The 22,234-nt window shown below is 39.5% G+C and overlaps 1 protein-coding gene across 7 annotated transcripts in view; it reads right to left on the bottom strand.

Moving 5' to 3' along the window:
- FAR2 (fatty acyl-CoA reductase 2) overlaps nucleotides 1-22,234 on the bottom strand; it is a 138,494-nt gene that overhangs the window by 53,752 nt on the left and 62,508 nt on the right. For all 7 annotated transcript variants that reach the window (XM_071733376.1, XM_071733374.1, XM_071733372.1 and 4 more), the window contains one exon: nucleotides 21,979-22,214. In XM_071733376.1, the coding sequence (XP_071589477.1) occupies nucleotides 21,979-22,167 (189 nt within the window). In that variant the 5' untranslated portion in view covers nucleotides 22,168-22,214. The remainder of the gene's footprint in view (nucleotides 1-21,978; nucleotides 22,215-22,234) is intronic.

Below are 22,234 nucleotides of genomic sequence, written 5' to 3'. Positions count from 1 at the left end.
TAAGGACACTACTAGTATCTTTCACACACTAGAGAAGATTTCTGGGAGCTATTCCCTCTCTGCTATACCAGTTTTCTTCCTAAGCCATGTCAGTCATAAAATAAGGACATACAGTAGCTTTTTTAACATATATAGTTCATCTTTTTCTGACTGTGATATGCTCTTCTTCACAAGTGCCTTGCAATGCAATTGCCCCAGCCCATGCTTTCTCTGCTCCTCTCTTCTTATCTAAATTGCACACTAGTAAACACCTTCCTCTGCTGTGTTTAGAGCACTTCTGCATACACTGGATTAAAAAAGCTCAAAATTTCTCTTCTTGGGCCATGCAAAATAACTTCAGAGTCCTTCCAGCCTGCTATTCAGGATGCTCTCAGCTCACGCATCCTGAAATGGATCAAGGCAACCAGAAGCAGAGATTAAGGACTATGATTTATGTTAACAATTGGGTGATGAACCAGGCCTGATAGTCTCAAAATAAGAGTAAGACATGACCTACTTGAAAAAAAGCACAGCCACCAACACTGCTATGAGCTGAACCTGACCTTAAAAACTAGCTGCCTTAATTCCTACACAGCAACACTTACTCTGTGACTTTTTCATTTAGACAGTCACAATTTTTAAGAAGTCTGCTATGACAATTTCCCTCAAACTTGTGTTCTGATTTTCCACCCGTTATTTCCTTTTATATATAAACAGATTTCTTTCCTTCCTTTGTGGTCTACAGTGAAATTAGGAAAAGAATGTGAAGGCAGAAAGGATAGTATTTAATTTCTGAAAAAAGATGACCAAGAAGTCTTCCTCTGAAGACATGGTGCAAGACACTGAAGGAAATGCAAACAGAAATGGTAGGAGGATGGGTAAGAACAAGTGCAGGCTGGAAGTGCCAAGGGGGGACATGGTGTTGGCAGTTTCTTTCCTGGGATGATGACAGAATTAGCAGATCACTGTAGCTTTCACAGAAGACAGCCCAGAGCTGGATGCAGCACTGGAGGAAGGCTGCTGGTGACCTGGATGGGGATCAGTTCACCCACTTTTCCCACTTTCTACTCTTCCTTGACTTGCACAGGCCCAAGAGACTGGGAATTGGTTGCTCCCACCCCTGGCACTTCCCCAGTGTTACCCAACCAGGTCCCTGCCAGCAGCAGCTCCAGCAGCACAGCTTGCTGAGGCCCCCCAGCACCCTCTCTTGGTGGGTGTTGATTGATTTATTGCCATTTTTTTTTTCTTTCAGTTCCAGGGTACTCCAACCCTACTGTATTTTATTATACTTCTTTGTTTTGGTGGTAATAAACACTATTTTATTACCCATTTCCTTTGCAGCAGGTGTATTATGGTGCTGGGAAAGGACAAGAGACAGAAACAGAAGGGCTGGAGCACAACAAGATGTGGGGTTAGACACTGCTCCCAGGCTCATGGTCTTGAGGGAATATCTATTCCTTACCCCTTAAAGTAAGGAAAATGTATTCAGTGGTCAGGGTGGTCTATGGTTTGCTGAGATGTTGCTTAAAATCCTGGTCTTTCAGTTGATGTCCTAGTATTATCACTGTCTTATTTTACTTATTATAAAAACTTAATTTACTCCTGTTCACTCAATTTAGGTTTTCTGTATTTCTGGATTTTTAGGTAATCTTTGTGGGTCTGGGAGCTGATCTATGAAAGTCTGGCCCAATATCATGGAAGCCTGATAAATTCTACTGGCTAGGTCCTGATAAATTCTAACATTGCTCTAATTTTATTTTAGTGTGAATCCACATAGATTGATCCAATTTAGATCACCTGGGATCAAGGTGAAACTTTTCCAAACATGTCATCCAAACAGGCCTGCCTTAGAACATTGCAAGGACTCACCTTCCTCTCCTGAAATTAACTAAGTGGAGATATCACAATATTATGAAAGAATTGTGGTTTGGATAAGAGCAGTATAAACATTTGACACTAATCAACACTAAAATGCCTAGAAAAATAGGAAGCTGTCAGTTTGCTTAAAGCCTGAAGCAAAATTTGCTCAGTTGATAGCAAAGTGAACATTACATAGGTTCATTTATTTTATCTGAAATAGATAAAATGTCTCAGCATGACATGCTTTCTATCCAGAAAGTGAGTGCATTTGCAGTGTACCTCAGGAGAAGGGAACACTTCCCTCAACAAACTCCAGGGCAGTTTATCCATGGTTAATATTTTACAGCAATTTAATATAAATACACTCCTCTCTGATAAGATAACAATCTGAGGGCAACACCTTCTCTTTCAAGGCTGCCAGTAAAATGATAACCTTTGAAACATGCCAGCTGCCTGATATAAAAACTTAGAACTGTTTTCATCAGGCACCTTAACTTCTCATTACAGAGAGCTGTATTGCCTTAAATTGCTTCCAGAAAGACACAAATGAAAGTGAAAAAGTCATTGTAGGCCCCCAAGAGGGGCTTGCTCAGCATATCAAGATACCGATACAGTTCTGTTGGAAGCCTTCAAAGCACATACATGGGCTGCATGGCTACTATACCTGCAGTTCACTTCAGATGAGTATTTTACTTCTTTTGTTCCTTTCCTTTCCATATGGCAGTAAATTTTACAAGTTCTAGCTCTCTTTTTTCCCACCCCCCAGAACTGCTAAGGACTCTTAGACTAATATTATGGGGGTCAGTTAAGTGACAGCCCATGCATCTTTCATGTGTAGACTTCAGCCTCATTGTGCATATATTCTGAAATAAAAGATAGCATTGTTTGCCATGCACAGGTAGAAATGAAGAAAAACAGGGTTGAAAGGGACCTCAAGATCATCAGCTGTCCCAGTGAGATACCAGATTCTGAGAGCATTAAATATGGGGTTCATGATGTGGTAAAATGGCAAAAAATTATTTACTGTTGACTACAGTTGTGAGGGTATAGGGAGGGGCAGCTGACCTGAGAAAGCTGGGAGCTGGAGATAACAAGAAGGAACTGAGCAGATGATGGCTGTAATACTCTATAGATCATTAGACAGGAAACAGAAGTGGAGCTGGACACTGGATTTGGGTCAGACTTGACTTGAAAATGTAATGGTGCAGCTAGAATCACTGACACGAGAGTGATGTTGTGATCAAAACCTTCCCTGGAGTTTTCTTGGGCTAGTGTGAAGTGGGGAAAATGGGCTGCGAGGCTCTGAAGTAGAAAGGTCTGCCTGTCAGAAAGGTATGGAAGAACTAACAGGGACAGGGCAGAAAGAATCATCATCTTCCAAGCTGCAAAAGGAAGGGCTAAAAGGAAGAATCTTGGAAGGATGACAAAATGATTTTCTGCTTCCATGCCCTACTGGAGCTCAAGGTCTCCATGCTGCTAAGAATGGGTACCATCCACTTACTCCATGTGCTGTGCACTTGGAAAAGTTTGACAGAGAAGAATCTCGTTACCAATTCCTAAAGGCTCAGAGACCTTCCACTGATAAAATTCCTTCAAAGTCATGGAGGCATTACATTAACAATTCTGATTTGAAGTAAACTTGATTTATTCTTTTTTTCTTTGGTATTCAGGACACAATGCACAGAGTCCTACTGCCCTTTGGATGTTACTACCAAAACGAGCACATTGACTTCTTTGAAGAGTTTGTGTTTCTGCTCAAGATGAAACAGAGACAAGCAAAAGCAGCACTCAGGATTTGCAGCAGACATCAAGCATTTAAAGGATCTAATATACTGGGTTAAATACTGGAATGAGAGTAATATCTACAAAGAATATGCCACAGTGTATTTTTAGCACATATAAGTCTCCACATAAAATTTTTTTTTCCCTTTTGAACTGCCATACCTTGATCTCTTGTGCATCCTTTCTTAGTGTAAATCCTTTAAATGGGTTATATTTAAAAAAAGAAAGAACTACTTATTTAATGCTTAAAAGAGATGCTAAGGCAATATTTGGCACATATTTATAAATGACTAAAATCTTTTACTTATTCCACACAGATTAAAAAAAAAACACAACAAAACACCTTCTTTGATAACTGATACAAAAAAGTAGAGACTAGTACTTTAAATCAGTGCAAAGATAAGAATCAAAACCTAAATGTCCTTTCTTTAATGAACACAGCATAAGCCCTGTGCAGTGACAGTCCTTTTTTTGAAGAACTATAAAAGACCAAGCACTATTTTCTCTTCAGAATCCTTGGGAAACTCAGAGCAGGTATGCCATAGGTTTATAATTTATCTCTCTAAATGGTGCAATGCTCTTCTAATATCATGTATATGGAGAGTGTGTGACACATGGCAGGTAGAAAAGTGACAATGATGGTAATATTTCTTAGAAATTAGATGTTCTTAGAAAGCTTTGAATGCTGTACCTAGAAAGCCGAGCTGTATTCTAGATACAAAGTTTGCTAGAGAAACCAGCTGGCAGCAGCATATCTGAGTAAGCTCTAAAACACATGCTGGTTTTCTTTGACTGCAATGTGGAATTCTGTGGCTGGGTAAGAGCTCCTATCCACAGCAAAGGAAAAGCTCTCATGGCTTAGCATTCATTCGCTGGCATATTCTTCTCCGTGTCTGACACACATGGAACATCTTTTCTAGCTTTGGACATCCAAAAGCTAGGCATTCTGACTAAAATGCTGCCCAGATTCGGTTTAAAATTTAGGATTAAATGCATGTGTACTTGTCCTCATTCCTTATGAGAGCTTAATTCCAACTCCACCTTGCTGCTGACAGTGCAAGCCTCTCCCCTGCTTTCCTGTCTGCTACCAGTGTAGATGGACACATCAGGAGCTGCCCTGGAACAGGTTCCATTCTCAGCCAGAGGGTGTTTTTCTGTTTTGTTATGGCAGCCAGGTTCAGGGGCTGCTTTTTGTGCAGGGGCCAGAGAATGTTGCCTGTGGGTTTTTGGATTAATTGCTTACCTAATTTATTTTTGCTGTATAAGGGTACACCCCATACAGCACATGGGAAGTAGCCACATCATGTGGCATGTGGTGAAACCATCCTTTTTGGTGAAGTCAGCAGGGACTTCTCACTGGCTAAGGTCCACCCTTTAAGTAAATGCCTCTTTTAGAAGTTAAATCAGGGAAGATTAACCCTGCTCTTAAAGGTCTTTGGGTTAAAGCCACAAATCAGAACACAAGAGACAGAAGATCCACTGCTTGCTTTCCACTGACAGGCTGTAGAGCTTGACACAGGTCAATTAAATCTTGCTTCAAGAAGATGCCTAAGCAGGTATTTTATTTAAAGCATACTCATTGGAATTGGAACATACTAGGTTGGCTTTTGCCACTCGGGTTCTGGAAGCTGTACATTTTGTCCCTCATTATAACAGGAAGAATAATACTGATTTTTTTCACTGAAGGGGTAGATTGAAATGATTCATCTAGATATTTAAGTAGTTTTTCTGAAGGAAGAATATGAAGTTCTGATATGTATCATTAACATCTCTAAATTATAGCACGTGCAAGGCCCCTTCACTGAATCAGAACCTTAATTACACCAGGCCTCCAGTATGCCATGTGGTTGGACACCTTTGGTTGGAAGTTATGTGTTAGTATTGCTACTGGCTCTTCATTACCTTTCCAGTTTTGCTGCCAGCTGCTCACTTGCTTCACTATCACCAACTGGTAACTCCTGGAATTTAAAACACCCTGCCAGGATCTGCCTGACATTCTTGGAGGTTCTTATCTGGTTTGTTCAGTAACTGACTCCTAGCAAAAGGAAACTTCCTTGTACTTCAGTGGCAAGTGATTTTATATACTTTTATGTATATAAAGACCAGGGAAAGGTAGCAGCCTTTGGAAGCAGACAGATGCAGAATAGGTTTACTCCTCTGTTTCGCTTCTCTGGCTTCATATATTAGATATTATTTATGAAAGCACTGCCAGTTATCATTAGCTTAGCATAAAGAATGCAGTATAATCTGGAGATTTTTTTTCAAGTCACTAAACAGGGCACGTATCTTGATAAACCCCTATGGAGTTCTGCTTATAAGTGGCCTCCAGACAGATCAAGAATCATTAAACTCTAACAGTATGACTCTCCTGTCAGATTTCTTTTCCCCATCTTGACTGTAACATCCCAGTCTGGATGCTGGTGTACTGCTGGAGACTATGCAGAAAGCTTTCCCTTTATCCATAGATTCAATCATCTCATCACAGAGCACAATCAGGTTGGTCAAGCCAAAGGTACTAAGGGTAAATCAGTCCTGAGCATTCTCAGTCATCTTTTTCTCTTTCATGTACCCGGAAATGTACCCCAAGAAAACTCACTCCATGATTTTTCCAAGGACAAGAGTGCAACTACCTGGTTTGCAGCTGCCTGAATTTTCCCTCTTGCCCTTTCTGACCATTTGTCTTTCTTCAGACATGTGCCCTCTAGAATCTAGAAAGCTGGGAAGCTTTAGAAATAAATTAAATCCATGGGTTTTCATACTCTTTGCCCCTCTGGCTAAGCACTTTGCTGCAAAACATAGACACAAACACACTTTTAATAAAGACAGCTTCCTGGAGATCATAACAAGGACAACAGCTTGGGAACACAAACAGTGGGGAACAGACATCAGGAAAATATTGTCTCTTCAAGCATGGATGCTACACATTAGGTAATTAGATTTTTTTAAAGGTTATTTCCTTAGAGTGAGCAGTCTCCCCAAACAGAAATCTACACAGAGAAGTGTTTTTCCTGTTCCAGTTATTCAGGTGGTTAATTCCTTGGGCGTGGGTACACATACAATGCCAGAAGCAGTGCAGCTGTATTCACCAGGGCTTGTGAAACATGACCTTAGTGCTCGGTTCAGGAGTAATCACTGCAGAAACCAATATGCTAAAATCTTCTGTTACTCTACTGTTACCCTACTTACTCCTCTAGTAAGCTCTTACAGCTTAGATTACACTTGAACACCTTGTATAGCAAATAAAGTATTTTTAAAAAGTACTTTTTAAAAAAGACAGAGATGGTTTATAGAGAAGATGATGAAGCTTTTGAGTGAGGAGTCTAACTGCATGCTTACTGCATGTGTTAGTAACACACCTTTTATTAACAGAAGGTTATTTTAAACTTGAGAGTACTACAGAACCACCTGGACACCTAATTTTTCAAGATGATTTTACTATGAAAGCGAGAACCCATATAAAATAGTTCTTGCCTGAACTGAAGGGGAAATTTTTCATGAAATGAAAAAAAAAGTGTCACCAACTAACATTTTTGCAGTAATTTTGAGCTCTAGTTCCACAATTTAAAAAATAAAACCCTGAAATTATTTTCAAAACGAAACCAACCTTCTGAACAAAAATGTGGACTGTTGTTTCAGAAGAAGTCATCCAGAAATACTTTGGGTTGTGTTCCCTCCCCCTCCTCACCCTTTTTAGAGCTTGGTGTTGGAGCATCACCAGAACAATCTGGGTAATTCAATACAAATGTGCATTTTGCTTGTCCTTATCCATATTTTATTTGCCAAAAAACATTTAGGTGGAATTATATTTAATTCCCTACCAGCAAGATACTGACTGTTCACCATAGAAATTTTATTACATATATGAACTACGTGTATTATTATACACAATTGTAATGCCCAGCTGCGTTACAAATTGTGCTGCAACCACACATAAACAAATTAAATGTTTGTAGTCAGTAATTTCTCTCAGATGGGAGAGAAGCATCCAACAGACTGGGACAAAATTATGAAAACATTTTATTATTTTGTTGTAAATTTTGCCCTTCAAGTAACCAGCATTGTTTCTTGTTATCACAGGTACCACATGCTGTGCATTGCAGGCATTCCCCTGTCTTGGGCTCAGCCTGGAGAATTTATCTTTTATTAATTTCCCTTGGTAAATGCTCTGACCCTCTGCTATTCTCCAGTTCTTTGTTTTCATAATTCTGCACTCTTCTAAGCATTACGTTGTGCTGCCACTGGGGAGGCTTCCCAGTTCTGAATTTTCCTTACTACACCTAACGTTAAACAAGGTACTGATTCTCCAAGCTCAAACTTGACACACGTGAACTCTTCCAACACCACTGCCCAGCACATGCCTGATGGAATATTTTAGGAACTGACAGGCAAACCAGCTATTTAATCCAGCGATTATCCCAAAGCTCAATGTATGAGGAGATAATTCTAAATTTTCTCTCTCATGTAAGTCATGCCCATAAGAAATGGGCCATATACTTGACAAAGCTCACCCAATTCAACCTGTATCAACTGAAGGCAAGATTCTGCTAACTCTTTACTGGCACCTGCTTCAACAGGAGCTCCTTGAGTTTAGGATAAAACAGGCCCAAACTACAGCACAAGACTGATTCACCAGTGAACGATGCACCAAGTTTCTTCAAAGAAATTAAATACTGCAAGACTTCTAAAATATTTGTCATCTCAATACCCAGACACTTATTCAGGCACCTGAGCATCTCAGCCTCCCAGAAACACGATCCACAGCAGCAACCCCAGTAGCCATAGCTTAGAATCCACTGCCACTCTGCTTGCTGCAGGTTCCCAGCAGATTTACAGTCACCTTCACTTTCTGTGGGAAGGTGACATGAACATGCAGGACAATGAAACCACAGGAAATCACGTAATGGTGTCTCAGGAGAACAATAGGCAGAAGCTGTGACAGCCAGGCAGAAACAAAGATGCACAAAACTCTGTCAAACTGGCACAAAGTCCCAGCTGGCACGGTGCGGGGCTGGGTTTGGTGATGTAGGAAAATGTTCAGTCCCAAAAGTACAGCTTGGAAGTATTCATCTTACAGTTAGGGTTTTGAAAGTGGAAGCTTATAGTAACTAAGCAAATAAAGGATCAAAAATCAGTCTAATGGTAAGTTCTGACTGTGCATAAAGGATGCTTTAATTTTAAAAACATTTAGCTAGACTGGTAACCCCTTCTCCAGTACCAATTCCCTATCAAACACAATTCTAGTAATAAACAGGCTCTGAACAGCAACCTTCATGATCCAGAACATGGCAATAAATCATCAGTACTCACAGAATCAACAGGGTTCCCCTTTGCAAAATCAGAGCAGCTTATTCTGAACATTTGGCTGCAGTCAACCAGTTGCTGTTCATAATCAAACCATCACTCACATTTAATTACGAACGGAAGAGCAGCTTTGCCACAGCAGTTTTTCTTTCAAGAAGCAAAATTAATTTACAACAGGCTAACACTAATAATACCCCCACCACCAGCTCCCTTGAAAGGAAACAAAAGGCCCTAATACAAGTCCACAGAAAATTACCAAAATCAATTTTTATGCTTGGGTTCCTTGGCACAATTCAGACATTTTGATTTGTGTTTGCGATGATGTGAGTCAGAACTTCACATTTTTTAAAGCATTCTCCCTAATATACTTGGCAGTCCTAATAGATTTGGTAAATGAATTAAAAACAATAGGCTGGATTTGCTGGAATAAACTGCAGTTGAAGGTGACCTTCAGCCAATTTTTAAGCTGATGTTCTGGAGGATTGATTTTGGGGCACATCGTTTGGTACATACGGCAGCAGTCAGGACCTCTACAAACTGTCTTATGAGCACCTTCTGCTAATCAGAGCATCCTGGTGTACAGGGATACCCTGCATCAGTTCTCACTTTCTCAGTTGTAGCTCCATGCCAGGGACAAGGAGCAGGATGATGTATGAGCCAGTGACTCTGCAGATTTTCCTAGAAGATCAAGTGCTCTGGACTGTGCACAGCAAGGTGTATCAGTGTGTCACAAGTGGGAGCTCTCTCTTAGGGGTTCTAAAGCTCAGATTATTCCTCTCATATCTCCCCAGTATTTTACAAACCTTGTTTATAGAAAGTATTATCTGGTTATCTGGTCTTAAGGTTTTGACTTCAAAGTCAAAATAGGAGGCTAAGGACTGCCCTGATATATAAAGAATACCTTCTTAAACTGCAATGTTTTGTTTCCAACAAACTTTATTTCTTTACAAGGTCTTCTGACATAAAAATGGTTTTAGCTTTCATCATTAAGTCATAGTCAGTTGCCAGATAAGAAAAACTACAGGTAAGTAAGACCAGGGTTAAATTTAGGAAAACAGAAAAGCTTTCTTTAAGAAAAACTAAAAGAAGCAGCTGGGGATAGGATGTAATAAAGCTGGACATGAAGGATGAAACATGACTTTTATTTTTTGTGGAATGACAAAAGAGCAAATTCTGCTCTTTGAGTACTGACTGATAGCTCCATTACCATCCCATCTAAGAAAAGATAAGCCCCCATTCTTAACGATGATTTGCAGGCCAAAATGTTCCCAATGGAGGTTGCCTGAGGTTAAATGTCCTTTGAATTCAGCTCCAATTCAAAGCAAAGAACCCAAGCCTACATATAAGCTTTGGTTCATGAGCAACTCCGTTGATGTCCAGAGTAGTTCTAAAGTGCAACAGCCCAAAAAGGAATCATGCCAACTTGCACATGTCAAGAGCCAAGTCAGGGGCTCCAGCAAAATGACAAACATTGTTTAAAAATGTTTGCTGATGGCCTTGTTGGTGAACGGGTCACTTGGCAAAATTGTGAACACAAAGCATGCTGTGCAACTGCCTAAAAAGCTCTGCTCTCCTCTGTGCCAGAGCAAAACTGGGATAGAGGAGAAATCAGAAGGTTACAAAGGATGCCCAATAGGGCTGCTCTAATCATGCTGCTCCATGGCCTTGATAGCAGCAAAAGCTGCTGGGAAATAGCTTTGATTTTTGTTACTGATGACAACTCTCAAGCCTGTTAAGTGAAGCTTTTCTCTTCAATGCTCTTTTTACTCTTCTTGTCCTCTTTGAAACTGCCATGCTGAACTCTACCATTACTTTCCCCTGTGCCCCATTTCTTCCACACCTCTAATGCATCCTTTCTCACCATCTTGATTTTATCACTTACGATACGCAGAGAGCAGTGGTGACAATGCTGAGAGCTGAGAGCTTTCTGCTCTCCAGGAGAATAACATCATTGCAGGGTTAGACTACGTGACCTTAAAAGATCCTTCCCAACCCAAAGAATTCTGTGATTCTTGATACTTCCATTTCCAACTTCATACACAGGGTCAAGTTCAGATGCAATCACATTGGTAAAAGAAAGGGATGACAGCCAGCAGTACCAATAAAACTTGCTTCTTGCTTTTGGTAGCTTTCAAACCCCAAAACTTGTTAATCCTCCAAAATGAGCTTTTAGGCTGGACTCAGTCAGAATTGGTTTCTCCAATACAGATAACTAATAAACTGCATTTGCACCCCTGTAGCAAATACCTCTTACTATGGTTAAAATGCTATCATCTGAAGATGAGAAATTGGTAGTGAAATAAAATTCACACGTGCATTTTTACTGTAAGATAAAAAAATACCCAGAATAAAAAGAAATCTAACAGAATCATATACAAATGAAAGGATAACTGTAAGTTATTTATTTGGGCCCATCTTTTCTTTGAAACCTACCTTTAGCATGATACTCTACCAAAAGCAAATGAAGATAGCAAGAGAAATTCCACTGCTTTCAGGAACTGGGCTTTGGCTGCAAACCAGACAGCACATAAGCATAAATGCAAATTTAAGCAATGTTATGAAGATCCATTAAAGTTGTGACTCAGCTGCAATCTTAGTTTGCTAACTCCCTGAGACTCCCTCTTTTTTCTGTAAGATATCCTTGCATTAAAGAAAAAATCAAAAACCTGTGAAACAGATACAGGCTAAAAGTGTCCCAAAATAAAACTGCTTATGGAGAACTAAAAATGCATTTAATTTTTCATACATCTAGGCTGATACCGACAAGAGAAAAGTCTTACTTTTGAGGGCTTTTAGAACTGTATCATTTTAAATGCATATCTCACACATTTGCTTCAAGGGGTGAGCATTTATTTTATCATTTATCAGCTAGCAGAATTTTTCACTGCAGACATTAACACATGAATCCCTTGGCACATCCAACACTAAATAAAAAAATGTGGGTTGGAACTAGATGATCTTTAATGTCTCTTCCAACCATAACCATTCTATGGTTCTATGTATATGGGTGGATAGATATTACTCAGATTCCAGAGCAGAGTTTTGTATTTACTGCATAAAAACCTTGTCCACAATGTTTCTTGGATCAAATGAGGTCCCTGACCATCAGAGTTCTCAAGGAATTGCATGAAATTAGCCATATCTTAACAAATTTATCAGAATACTTGAATATTTCACTGAAACTTGTGCCTAAGTCTCTTGTTAGGTACCTAACATGAAACTGAGTGACTTATCCTTCCTTTTCAGGTTTTTTTTTCTGTTGTTGTTGTTGGTTTTTTGTTTTGTTTCAGGTTTTTTTGGCTTTATGGCATTGGAATCACATGCATTAGCATAATTGGCTAGAGAGCTTTTTCTGGAATGTTTATATTTGAGGCTGTGTAGTCTCCCCTGGAAGTGCTGCTGATTAGATTATGATCATTCATTTAAGTAACTAAGTAAAAAAAACAACCACCACCAACAACAACAACAAAAAAACCCAAACAAAAAAATATTTGAAATCTGATGATTTATTGTGATTCCAGTCCAGGCCAAGAAAAATCATATGAAACCAAGAAGTAAAGATAAAAATGAAGGCCAGCTTTTACATTTCCTTCTGCTGGTGGTGGGTATTTGTGTTGACTTGCATGACAGAAACCATTAACTCCCTTGTACCTGAGCAAGTAGGTCCACAGGAGTCTAAGCTCCAGAAAGAAAACTTTGTAGACCCTTGGAACAAGATATTTTCTGTGCATGTAGCTAGCAAAGATGAATGTGCACCTTGTGATGAGAAGCTGGTAAGAGAGATGGAGTTCCTGCATGGCAAGGCTGCCAACAAGTGAGCTGCTGAGGTGGCACCTGTCACCAGGCTGGTGGCCTCTGTCCAGATAGTGATGGTGGGACATCACACTTCATGCTGGATTTGTCTTGCAGGTGCCTGAGCACCTGGACAAGTACCACTGTTGCTGTCATTCTGCTGGTCTCAGTGGACATGCCACATCAAGACATGTAACAGCTGTTTCAAGTGAAAAATGTGGAAACTGACGTGTCAGATTTTGACAATAAAACATTGTAAATCAGAAAATGAAAGACAAACACTCCTGAAATGGGTTGCGAATAATTTTTGCTTTCAAAAAATTACTCATTTCAGAATAATTTGCCTTGATTTTCCTGTTAAGCCCTGTGTCAACATTTTTCATTTAACAATTTATGTTAATCAATGTCCATTTCATCGTCATTTATTGTATAACTATTGCAAGAATGTATACCTGGAGTGAATTAAAAACTGCAGTCTATTTCAGGAAACAAAAACGCAAGTTGACCTTAGTACTGTGAATGCCCCCAGGAGCCGAGGTACCCAAGACAGTTGGCAAACCTGGAACACTAAGCTGTGAATTCTCCTTGGCAGTCACAAAACTGAGGTTCTGTACCACCTACCAGAACTCATGACCTGCAGAAAACTGGCAGGCTGTAAAGCTTGTATTCCAGCCATATTGCTTGTTGTAATAAAAGACAACACATCACACAATTTGTTAATAATCTTTCCTAGATTGTCAGGGTACTATGAGTTCTGCTTTTAAGGGACAGCATCCAGAGGAACTATTTTGATGACACAAAAGAACTGCATCTTTAAGTGACCAGAGCTTTATGTTTCAGGGAGAGATTCAAGCCAGAGCACAAGGACAACCCATGTAATAACAGCCTCAGTAGGAAAAGCCTTTGTGATATGCATAAATTATTTGTGCTTCGAACACATAAAATGGAAAAAATAATATTATCCCAGTCTTCTCTGATTCCATGTAAGATACTCTGGAACTTCTGGGGACAGTCTTTTTCTGCCTTCATTGCAACTTTCAAGAGAATCTACAGAGTGCTCCAGAAGACAGATTTAATGGCCAGGTTTTTCCTCATCAGAATGAGGCACTTCAGAACTGCTTAGCCCAACACTTATCTGTCAGCAGCATTGCTTGAATGATTAACATTCCCCATTAATTAGCACTGGTGAGGCCACAGCTGGAGAGCAGTGTCCAGTTGTGGGGTCTCCAGCACAAGAGAGGGATGAATGCCCTGATGAAAGTTCAGTGAGGGGCCATGAAGATGATGAAGAGACTGGAGCACCTCACCTATGAGGAAAGGCCGAGAGAGATGGGCCTATTCAGTCTGTAGAAGAAAAACCTCAAGGGTATTTTATCAACGTTCACAAATACCTCACAGCAAAGGGTAAATAAGAAGGTGGAACCAGGGTCTTCTCAGGTGTATCCAGTAACAGGACAAGAGATAATGGGCAAAAAATGAAACACATGGAATTCTGCCTGGATATAAGAAAATGCTTTTTTACCCTGAGTGATGGAGATTGGCATGGGTGCCCAGGTAGGCTGTGGAGTCTCTGTCCTTGGGGTTTCAAAACCCACATGGACATGGTCCTGGGCAACTGCCTCTGTCTGACCTGCATCTCCAGAGGTCCCTGCCAGCTTTGACAGTTCTGTGATCCTGTGAAAAGGGGCAGAGAGGGTAGCATGAAAGCAACAGGTTTGAAAGGAAAGAGATTGGTGTTTTTAAGCTAATAAAAAACGAGCTGAAACAGCAGTAAAGAGAATAATTGATTTTTAAATAATAAAAGTCACTACAGAGGTTTTATCGTATTCTCTAATTGAAAAAGGTGAAATTTCCTGAGAACAGCTACTGTAGTGAGACAGTTTCAAAGACCAATTATAATTAGAAGACGAGGAGATTATTTTCCCCTGAAACTGGAGAACAGTACCCCTTTCTGACTCCTGATATGAGTAGCTAGGGGGAACACAGAATTTCTCAGGCCACAGGAATGTCCACATGATATTATGACACAGGCAGAGAGCAAGAGATAAATGGACAATCTAACTGGCCAAAGGAAGAAGAAAGTGAAGCTTAAACCTCTTAAGCCTCTTAAACCTCTGTGAAGTTTAAAAGATGTTAATCAAAAAATCATTTGCCATTTCAATAAGCGACCATAAAAAATTTAAAAGTAACATTTACATTGAAGACAAAAGACTTCTTTTTTCAAAAATGTCTTGAACAGGGCCTAAAAACTCATCTTTTATCCTCCTAGAAGTTCAATGATGTTTAACATACTTAGCAAAATTTGGCATAAGCAGGAAAACATTTTCTGATCACCCTGATAAACAAGAAACTATGAATTCAACAGGGCTATAAACCAAACACAAGGGTTTTTCTTTTAAATCAGGCATAATCCTTTTTATAATTCAAGTCATGGTGTTGATTCACTTTCATAGGCTCTCTGATCACCCTAAACAACTTGTCTTTTTGCTAATGCCAATATAAAGCAACTAAAATTTAGAATATATCAATATGAGAAACGAAGGTTTCCTCTTCTCCCTCATGCCTGCCAATGTCCTTTTCTGCTTTTCCATTACTTTTTCCCTCCATCTATCTCCTCAATCCCCTTTTCTTATGGATTGTTGTCCTGACTTTCACCAAAGGTTATGCCCCACTCCTCACACTCTCCTTCTGATGCCTTTTAAAAACTTTATTTCCTCAACTGTTATCCTCTCTTATCTGCTGCAGACCTCCTCTCTTCTCTTTTTTCTCTAATTGTTTACTCAAGTTCTTCTCCTACATTTTTATACCACTTCAGCTCTGTATTAGTCCTTTCATCTTCTGCATCTGTTATGTTTTCTTCCATTTCCATGGGTGTCACCATTATGTCATAAACTTATCCCTTAACTCTTCTGTTCCTGACCCACTTCTCTCTCTTTTTGACATCTTTGAACTTAGTTGATGTCTCTCCTTTTAGACGTCTTGATTTTCATTGCAACATCTCACAATCAAAATATAAGTCCTTTCTTTAACAATACCACCAAGTCATTATTTAATGACTATTTAATGCTTCCTCTCTCTGGCCCTGAATGTCTAATTTGCATTACAAACCTGTTACCTGTGTTTCTCTCTGCAGTTTCATTAAAAACTGATGTCTCATACTTAAAAAAGTATATATATATGTGTCTATATATATATAAATAAAAATATATTTATATAAAATAGATACTTCCCCACCTTTTTTTCATGTCTGCTTTTGTATGTGAATAAAAAAGAATCTTTTAGAATAAAGCTGTGGTCCTAAATGAAGGAGTCTGAACCCAGCAGTGCTTCTTCAAAGATACAGGATGTTTTCAAAGTGACTGTTGACCTGAGGTGCTCCATTTTTAACAGTTCTAAATTAAAACATCCCAAAGGGAATCAGTCTGCAAAAAGGCACCAGGATTAATCAGACTCACCAGAAACACTGGAAATTTTTAGCAAAGAAATACAACACAAAAAATATGCATCGACACGAAGAAAAGTTTAGTTATTATTATTTATAACAATGTTATTAGGCATATATAAGTATAACAAAGCACAAAACACACACAGCAAAGAAGATTTAGGGTTGCTCTAAATCCATAATTCTGAATGCATCTGTGACCAACTTACACATTGTATGTAGAAATTCTAAATTACAATGCAGCATCCACATATACTAAGTAGTGATAGCAATTGTATTCTGACTGCAAAACTGCAATAAGTCTATTTTACGTGGAAATTGCCTCAGTCACACAAACGGAATATTTCTTCCTCAGAAGATTTTGGCCCAAATTTATATGACTCATGCAATGGAGGGCATAATTTCAGTTACCACCTTTCTTTCCTGCTTCCTCCTGTAATGTTTTCTACTCTGGTATCTGAGTATGCATTAAACAACCCTAAACCCTGCCATTTCTAGCTAATTCTCCTTCCAGCACTTCTGCAGAATGCAGTCTGTGCTGACAGCTGGGCAAGTGCAAAGAATGTGTAGGAGGCCAAGTTCTCCTGTTGCTAATTGATAATAACATGGACCTTTGTTCTTCTCAGCTTGTCCATTAGTCTCCTGGTAGTTATGGGTTTGCATGCAGAAAAGATGGAAAAGCAAGTAGGGCTGCCAGATGTCCCAGTTTAACTGAAAGCTCATGGGTGAGATTCCACACCCTGACTCATAACACAGGTTGGATGTCCATAAAATGAGGAGAAGCTGTCACAATTCAAGGCTGCAGTTTGGCCCAGCACCCAGAAAAGGCAATGCCATTGCACTTAGCTTATTCCAGCTGCCCGTGCTCCAGCAGAGGACCAGAAGCAGGGCTGAAAATATTCAATACCAGAAAGTGACACCAGGAACTGGTGAATGAGTCTTGACCTCATGGTAGCTACTTTTTTGTCAGGTGTGAACTGTTACCTTGCTGGAAGAACCAGTGGTCTTGATGGTCCTTTTTTATGCTGTAGGAAGGAGGCTATCAGCTGCTACTATATAAAGCAAAACCTTACTACCTTTCTTCAAACATGAACTGGAGAAGAGAAAGAAATTAAATGGAACTGGGCAACAGAGGGTTTTAACTTTGTAAAGAGGAAGAGAATGGTTCAAGACTCCTGCCTGCATTCATGCCAGCTATGTTACCACCCTTCAGATGGGCAGACAACTGGCTCCTCTCCACCACATACATGCTTTACAAATCATGGGGTCAAGTTAGAGAACAGTTTTTGTTAAATGATAGATTTTTTCCTTTGATAGATCAGAGTTATGTCTGATAATCTACTGATAAAATGAGGCGAAACTAAATGGATAATAAATCATAAAATATCTTTAGCTCTGTTTCACTCCAATTAATACTCTCCACTCTTTCTACTGAGAAAGTAGGATCTTACTCCATCAACCAAACAACCTCTTAGGTACTGATCCATGCACTATGACAGTGTCTACAGCAGACTTAGGGGATGCTGTCTCAGATGGAGCAACAACCACACTGGTTTGGCATGGAGAACCTTTACTGCTTGTGGCAATGAGCAAGATCCATGAGTGATGGGGTGGAGAAAGAGATAGTCAAGGGAGATGGAAAAAGAGTAATCTGGTGAGATGGGGAGAAATTCATAGTGATAATAGAGTCTTGCTGGTAGAAGTAGCACACTTGGCAAGGAAATACTAAAGAGGCAAAGTTGCACGGTAATGCTGGAACTGTGTTCAGTTTTCAGTGGTCAACCCCATCATTATGAGGTTCCAAACAAAGATTTGAAGGGAAGAAGCAAAAGAGAGGAGCTCTAGCTGTACTATCCACTGTACCTATTGGCAGCAGAAGGGTTAAGTGTAGTTGGACAATATGAAAAAGCAATAGCACTTTACAGTATTTTGGGTCATACCCAGCAGTATCTGCTCCCCATTATCAGCAGCCTTGCAGCCTCTCCATTTTCTCTTTGAATTATCAGGGACATCAGCAAGAGTCCTCATTTTGACTGATCTTTCTAATTAGGAGCACAGAACAAATAGATCCAAGAAACAGCCTGGCAGCCAGGAGCAGCCTTGGTTAACTGCATGCAGGGCATGGAAAAGGCTCTGCTACCCCAGGAACAACGTGAAAGCTACAACCAGTGACTCACTGTTGGCCCAGTAACTGCTCTCCAGGGAATCTGAGACAACCCCTCCAAGCATTCCTGCCTATTTCTGCACATGGAGTACAGATCAGACAACAAAAATTACTCCTTGAAACAATTTCCTACTTTGAGTAAATATCCACTTCTTGTGAACTAATAAATAAAAGAGCACCGTGAAGCTTTGCCTCGTGATACACATCCATGGATACATCCAGAGTGAAGCTGATACTGAATTGTGGTTTTCTGTGCAGCAGCTGTGCTCTGTGCCATGCAGACATGACATTTTATTAAGCACAGGCTAATAGCTTGATTCCCTTAGGGATTCACTGCTGGAAAAAAGAACATCTCCTTTCATAAACAGGCAAGGTCACCATGCACCACACATTCCTCAGTGCACATGCTCATTTTGGATTTGCTGCTGACATAGTTATGTATCTGCTCATTAGATGTTTCATATTAATGCAATAACACATCTTCATGTAAAACTAATTTTATGACATCTGAGGAAAACCAGCATTACATTACATTTCAGTGCCATCTGTTTGGCTACACCAGAACACTCCAGAATCAGAGGGGGAAGACCTGTGATTCATACTCAACTTATTTTTTACATTTTACTCTTCATTTTGGATTCAGAATTTGAAAAATTCCACGTAATAAACATTTGCAAAGCACAATCTAAGGTATTTTGGCCCTTCACACTGCATCATGCTTTTAAAACTTAGTCACTTCTTTATTTAACAGGAACCATCCTCCAGCATATCCTCCCCATTTACACACTGTGAAGACAGTTCACAAGTGTGACAACTCAAACTTTAATCTCCTGTAGATATAACAGAAACCACTAAAAATTGAGAAGTATATGAGAAATATAAAAAATGATAGGTGATTTATTTCAAAATATTGTAAAGTACTACCAAAAATCAGGAGTCCCCAGAGGGCCTTACCTGAAGAACCAGTGCAACTAATTCCTGCCAATCTAATTCTCAGCTCTCATCTTATTTCATTCCAAATACTATTTTTATCTGTTTGTTTAGAATATTTAAGAAGCTGACAATCTGTTTTCCTCTATTCCTCTGGCTCCTGGGAAATTTCCCCTCTGGATGTGAAAATGAGAAACTCCAGAGTTATTGGGTTAAAGCATAAGGCAGAAAAAGAAAGAGCTACTTTCCAAGTGAATGTGTAATACGACAGTAGAGAAAATGACACAGAATCATAGAATGGTTTTGATTGGGGTTGGAAGGGACCTTAAAGATCATCCAGTTCCAACCCCCCTGCATGGGCAGGGACACCTCCCACTAGATAAGGTTGATCAAAGCCCCGTCCAACCTGATATGTTGGATGGTAGAGTAGAATATAAAAGCAGAAATAAAGTATTTTCTCCTAAAAACAGACACAAATACTCTATTGTATTAAAGCCAACAATTTGTGGGGGGGAAGAATAATTATGTAGTACAGACCAGACATTATATTAGTACACGAAAGGAAGAGAAGGAATTTAATGCTTAGTTTCCTTTTGCATACTCAAATCTACACATTCTTCATTAGTGATTATGACCAGGAAAGTCAAGTGCAAATGTTGCCTGAAGACTTGGAATAAGCTCTTGATGCATTTTTTGTTTATTATATAGCTCAGGAGTTACCCAAACTGAAGAATGCAAACCACAACTGTAAATGAAATTGTAGTCTCTTGATTCTGAATGACTGTGTGGCTTAAAGACATAGAGTAAACTGAACTGCAAACAATTCACAAAAATGTTAAGAATAATCTTTCTTGCCCTCTCTCTGCCAGAGAATTTACAGTTAATTGAAAAAAAAAACCACCAACAACAAAGGCTGTCAATATTTTCACATGGAAATGACCTTTAAAGAGTGGAGGTTCTGCCTTAGGGTAGTGTTTTTGCTTTATTTTAAAAAGAACTGCATCGAAAAAACACCTTTTTCTTTAAGGGGATCCTGGATGAGTTGTGAGCATACCCCTGGAGCTTTTTCCTTTTCAAAGCTGCAGCAACCTAACTTAAGAGACTTGCCTCCTTCATTTGTTCATTTGAAACAGGCTGTCAAACGTTCAAGGAGAGGTTATCAAGTCCTGTTTGCTGTCAGCATGTCTAAAACTGCTGACACATGCTAGGAAAAAAAGGATACACCTAGGGCAGCTGAAACAAAACATTTACTAGGTAGACTCACCTAGAACTAATGACCACACTGAACTGTGATGGCCAACTGAAGAGATAAAAGAGTAATATTCAAAAAGAAAATGCAAACAAAATTTGTACAACTCCTGAAAAATAGCTCGGTTTGGCATTTTCTTAGTGGGTTTCTCAGTGGGTTTAAAAAAGAAAAAAAAGACAAAAAGCCACGCAAACACCGTATTTGGGATTTTGTTGTTTGAAGATGAAAACCATTACCCACAGCCTTCAGTCATGAAACAGCAGAAAAATGTTCATTGGCAGGAAAAGTAATAATAAAAAATTGTGCACTTGACAGACTTGCTACAAGTAACCAGGTTTCCTCTTGTATCATAACTTTTCCTGAACAGGAAAAAATCCCACTCTGTGATGAAAATACACAAAAAATCAAACTCTAATGTTCAGCATAAGTACTTAAGATTTTATAGCTTGATGCCTCAAAACATCAAGAGGAAAAATGCAAGCCTTCTCCCAGATCCACTTCTCTCCAAGTAAGTTCCCTATATCCCTATTTTACCTCTAACTCCAGTAGATCCAGGAGGAGTGCTTTCCCAGTCAAGCCTCGTTTAAAGTTTTAGACCAATACTCTTAAGATACGTTGACATTTCTTGGATTAATTCCAAGTAATTCCTTGACTACTAGGACCAAGTTTGTCCCCTCCCCTCATTTCCCATTGGCTATGTTCAAATTCACATTAGCACCAAGCATTAGCTTGAACTCTGGCACTTTCCATAGCTGGAGGAATCTTAGCAAGTTCATGACCTCACCACAGGCCTAAGCTCCTGAGCACCTTGAGGTCCCTCCAGCCAAGAGGCCTCACTGAAGCAAGACACATGGGAGGAGGTCACACAGGTTTGTGCTCCAACTCATGGCGTTGTCTTAATCCTTGTGAAATTTTGGAAAGAACCCTTTTCAAAGTATTTTATCAATTCATAAGTAAGGCTAAACTGGAGCTGCCATCAGAAGGTGGCAGAAGCCCTACTGTACTGTAGCAATGTACATCTCACTATACCTTGCCACTAGGCTTTTTTTTTTTAATTAGTTCAATGCCATGATAAGGGCAATGAATGGAATGCTACAGGCTCACAGTTTTATTTTTGAAGGTTATGTTTTGAAAGCGGGGGAAAGAAAAGAGTTCATGAGACAAAAATGCTGCTGTTCCTGCAAAAAGGGAGTTTGCTAAGGCAACAGGATCTTGAAAAAAATATTTTTCAACAAACAGCAATGCAGAAATGAAGAACTGCATCCTTAAATGTACAAAATACTGCATCACCTATCAAAATAAGACAGATTCAAGTTCATTCATGTACAGTATTTTTGTTTTAGATCCAGTAAGAATATACAATGATTACAGCAGAAGAGGGAATTTTGTCATCAATGAGTTGTGTGTACAAGAAATCCTCTGTTTCACTCAGCTGAATGGATTTCAGATTAGCATCTAGAATAAAATATAGAATCTTACCTTGCATTTCAGCATGTTGGCCACTCTCTCTTGCATTGACTGTCCAGCCTTTGGCCTGACGAGGATATAGATTGCTTTTACATCAGGGCTGGAGCGCAGAAGCTTTTCCACCAGTACTTTGCCCATGAAACCTGTAGCTCCTGTGATGAGGACGGTCTTTCCATTGTAATAAGCTGAAACTGAAGACATGGTGCTTTCTTGTTTCTGTTCTTTCTTTAACTTCCTGCAGGAGGTACCTGAAAAGATGCAGAAAAAT

This window comes from Heliangelus exortis, chromosome 1 (assembly GCF_036169615.1).
Source record: "Heliangelus exortis chromosome 1, bHelExo1.hap1, whole genome shotgun sequence".
In the NCBI taxonomy this organism is placed as follows: domain Eukaryota; kingdom Metazoa; phylum Chordata; class Aves; order Apodiformes; family Trochilidae; genus Heliangelus; species Heliangelus exortis.
This window is presented reverse-complemented; position numbering and strand designations above follow the sequence as displayed.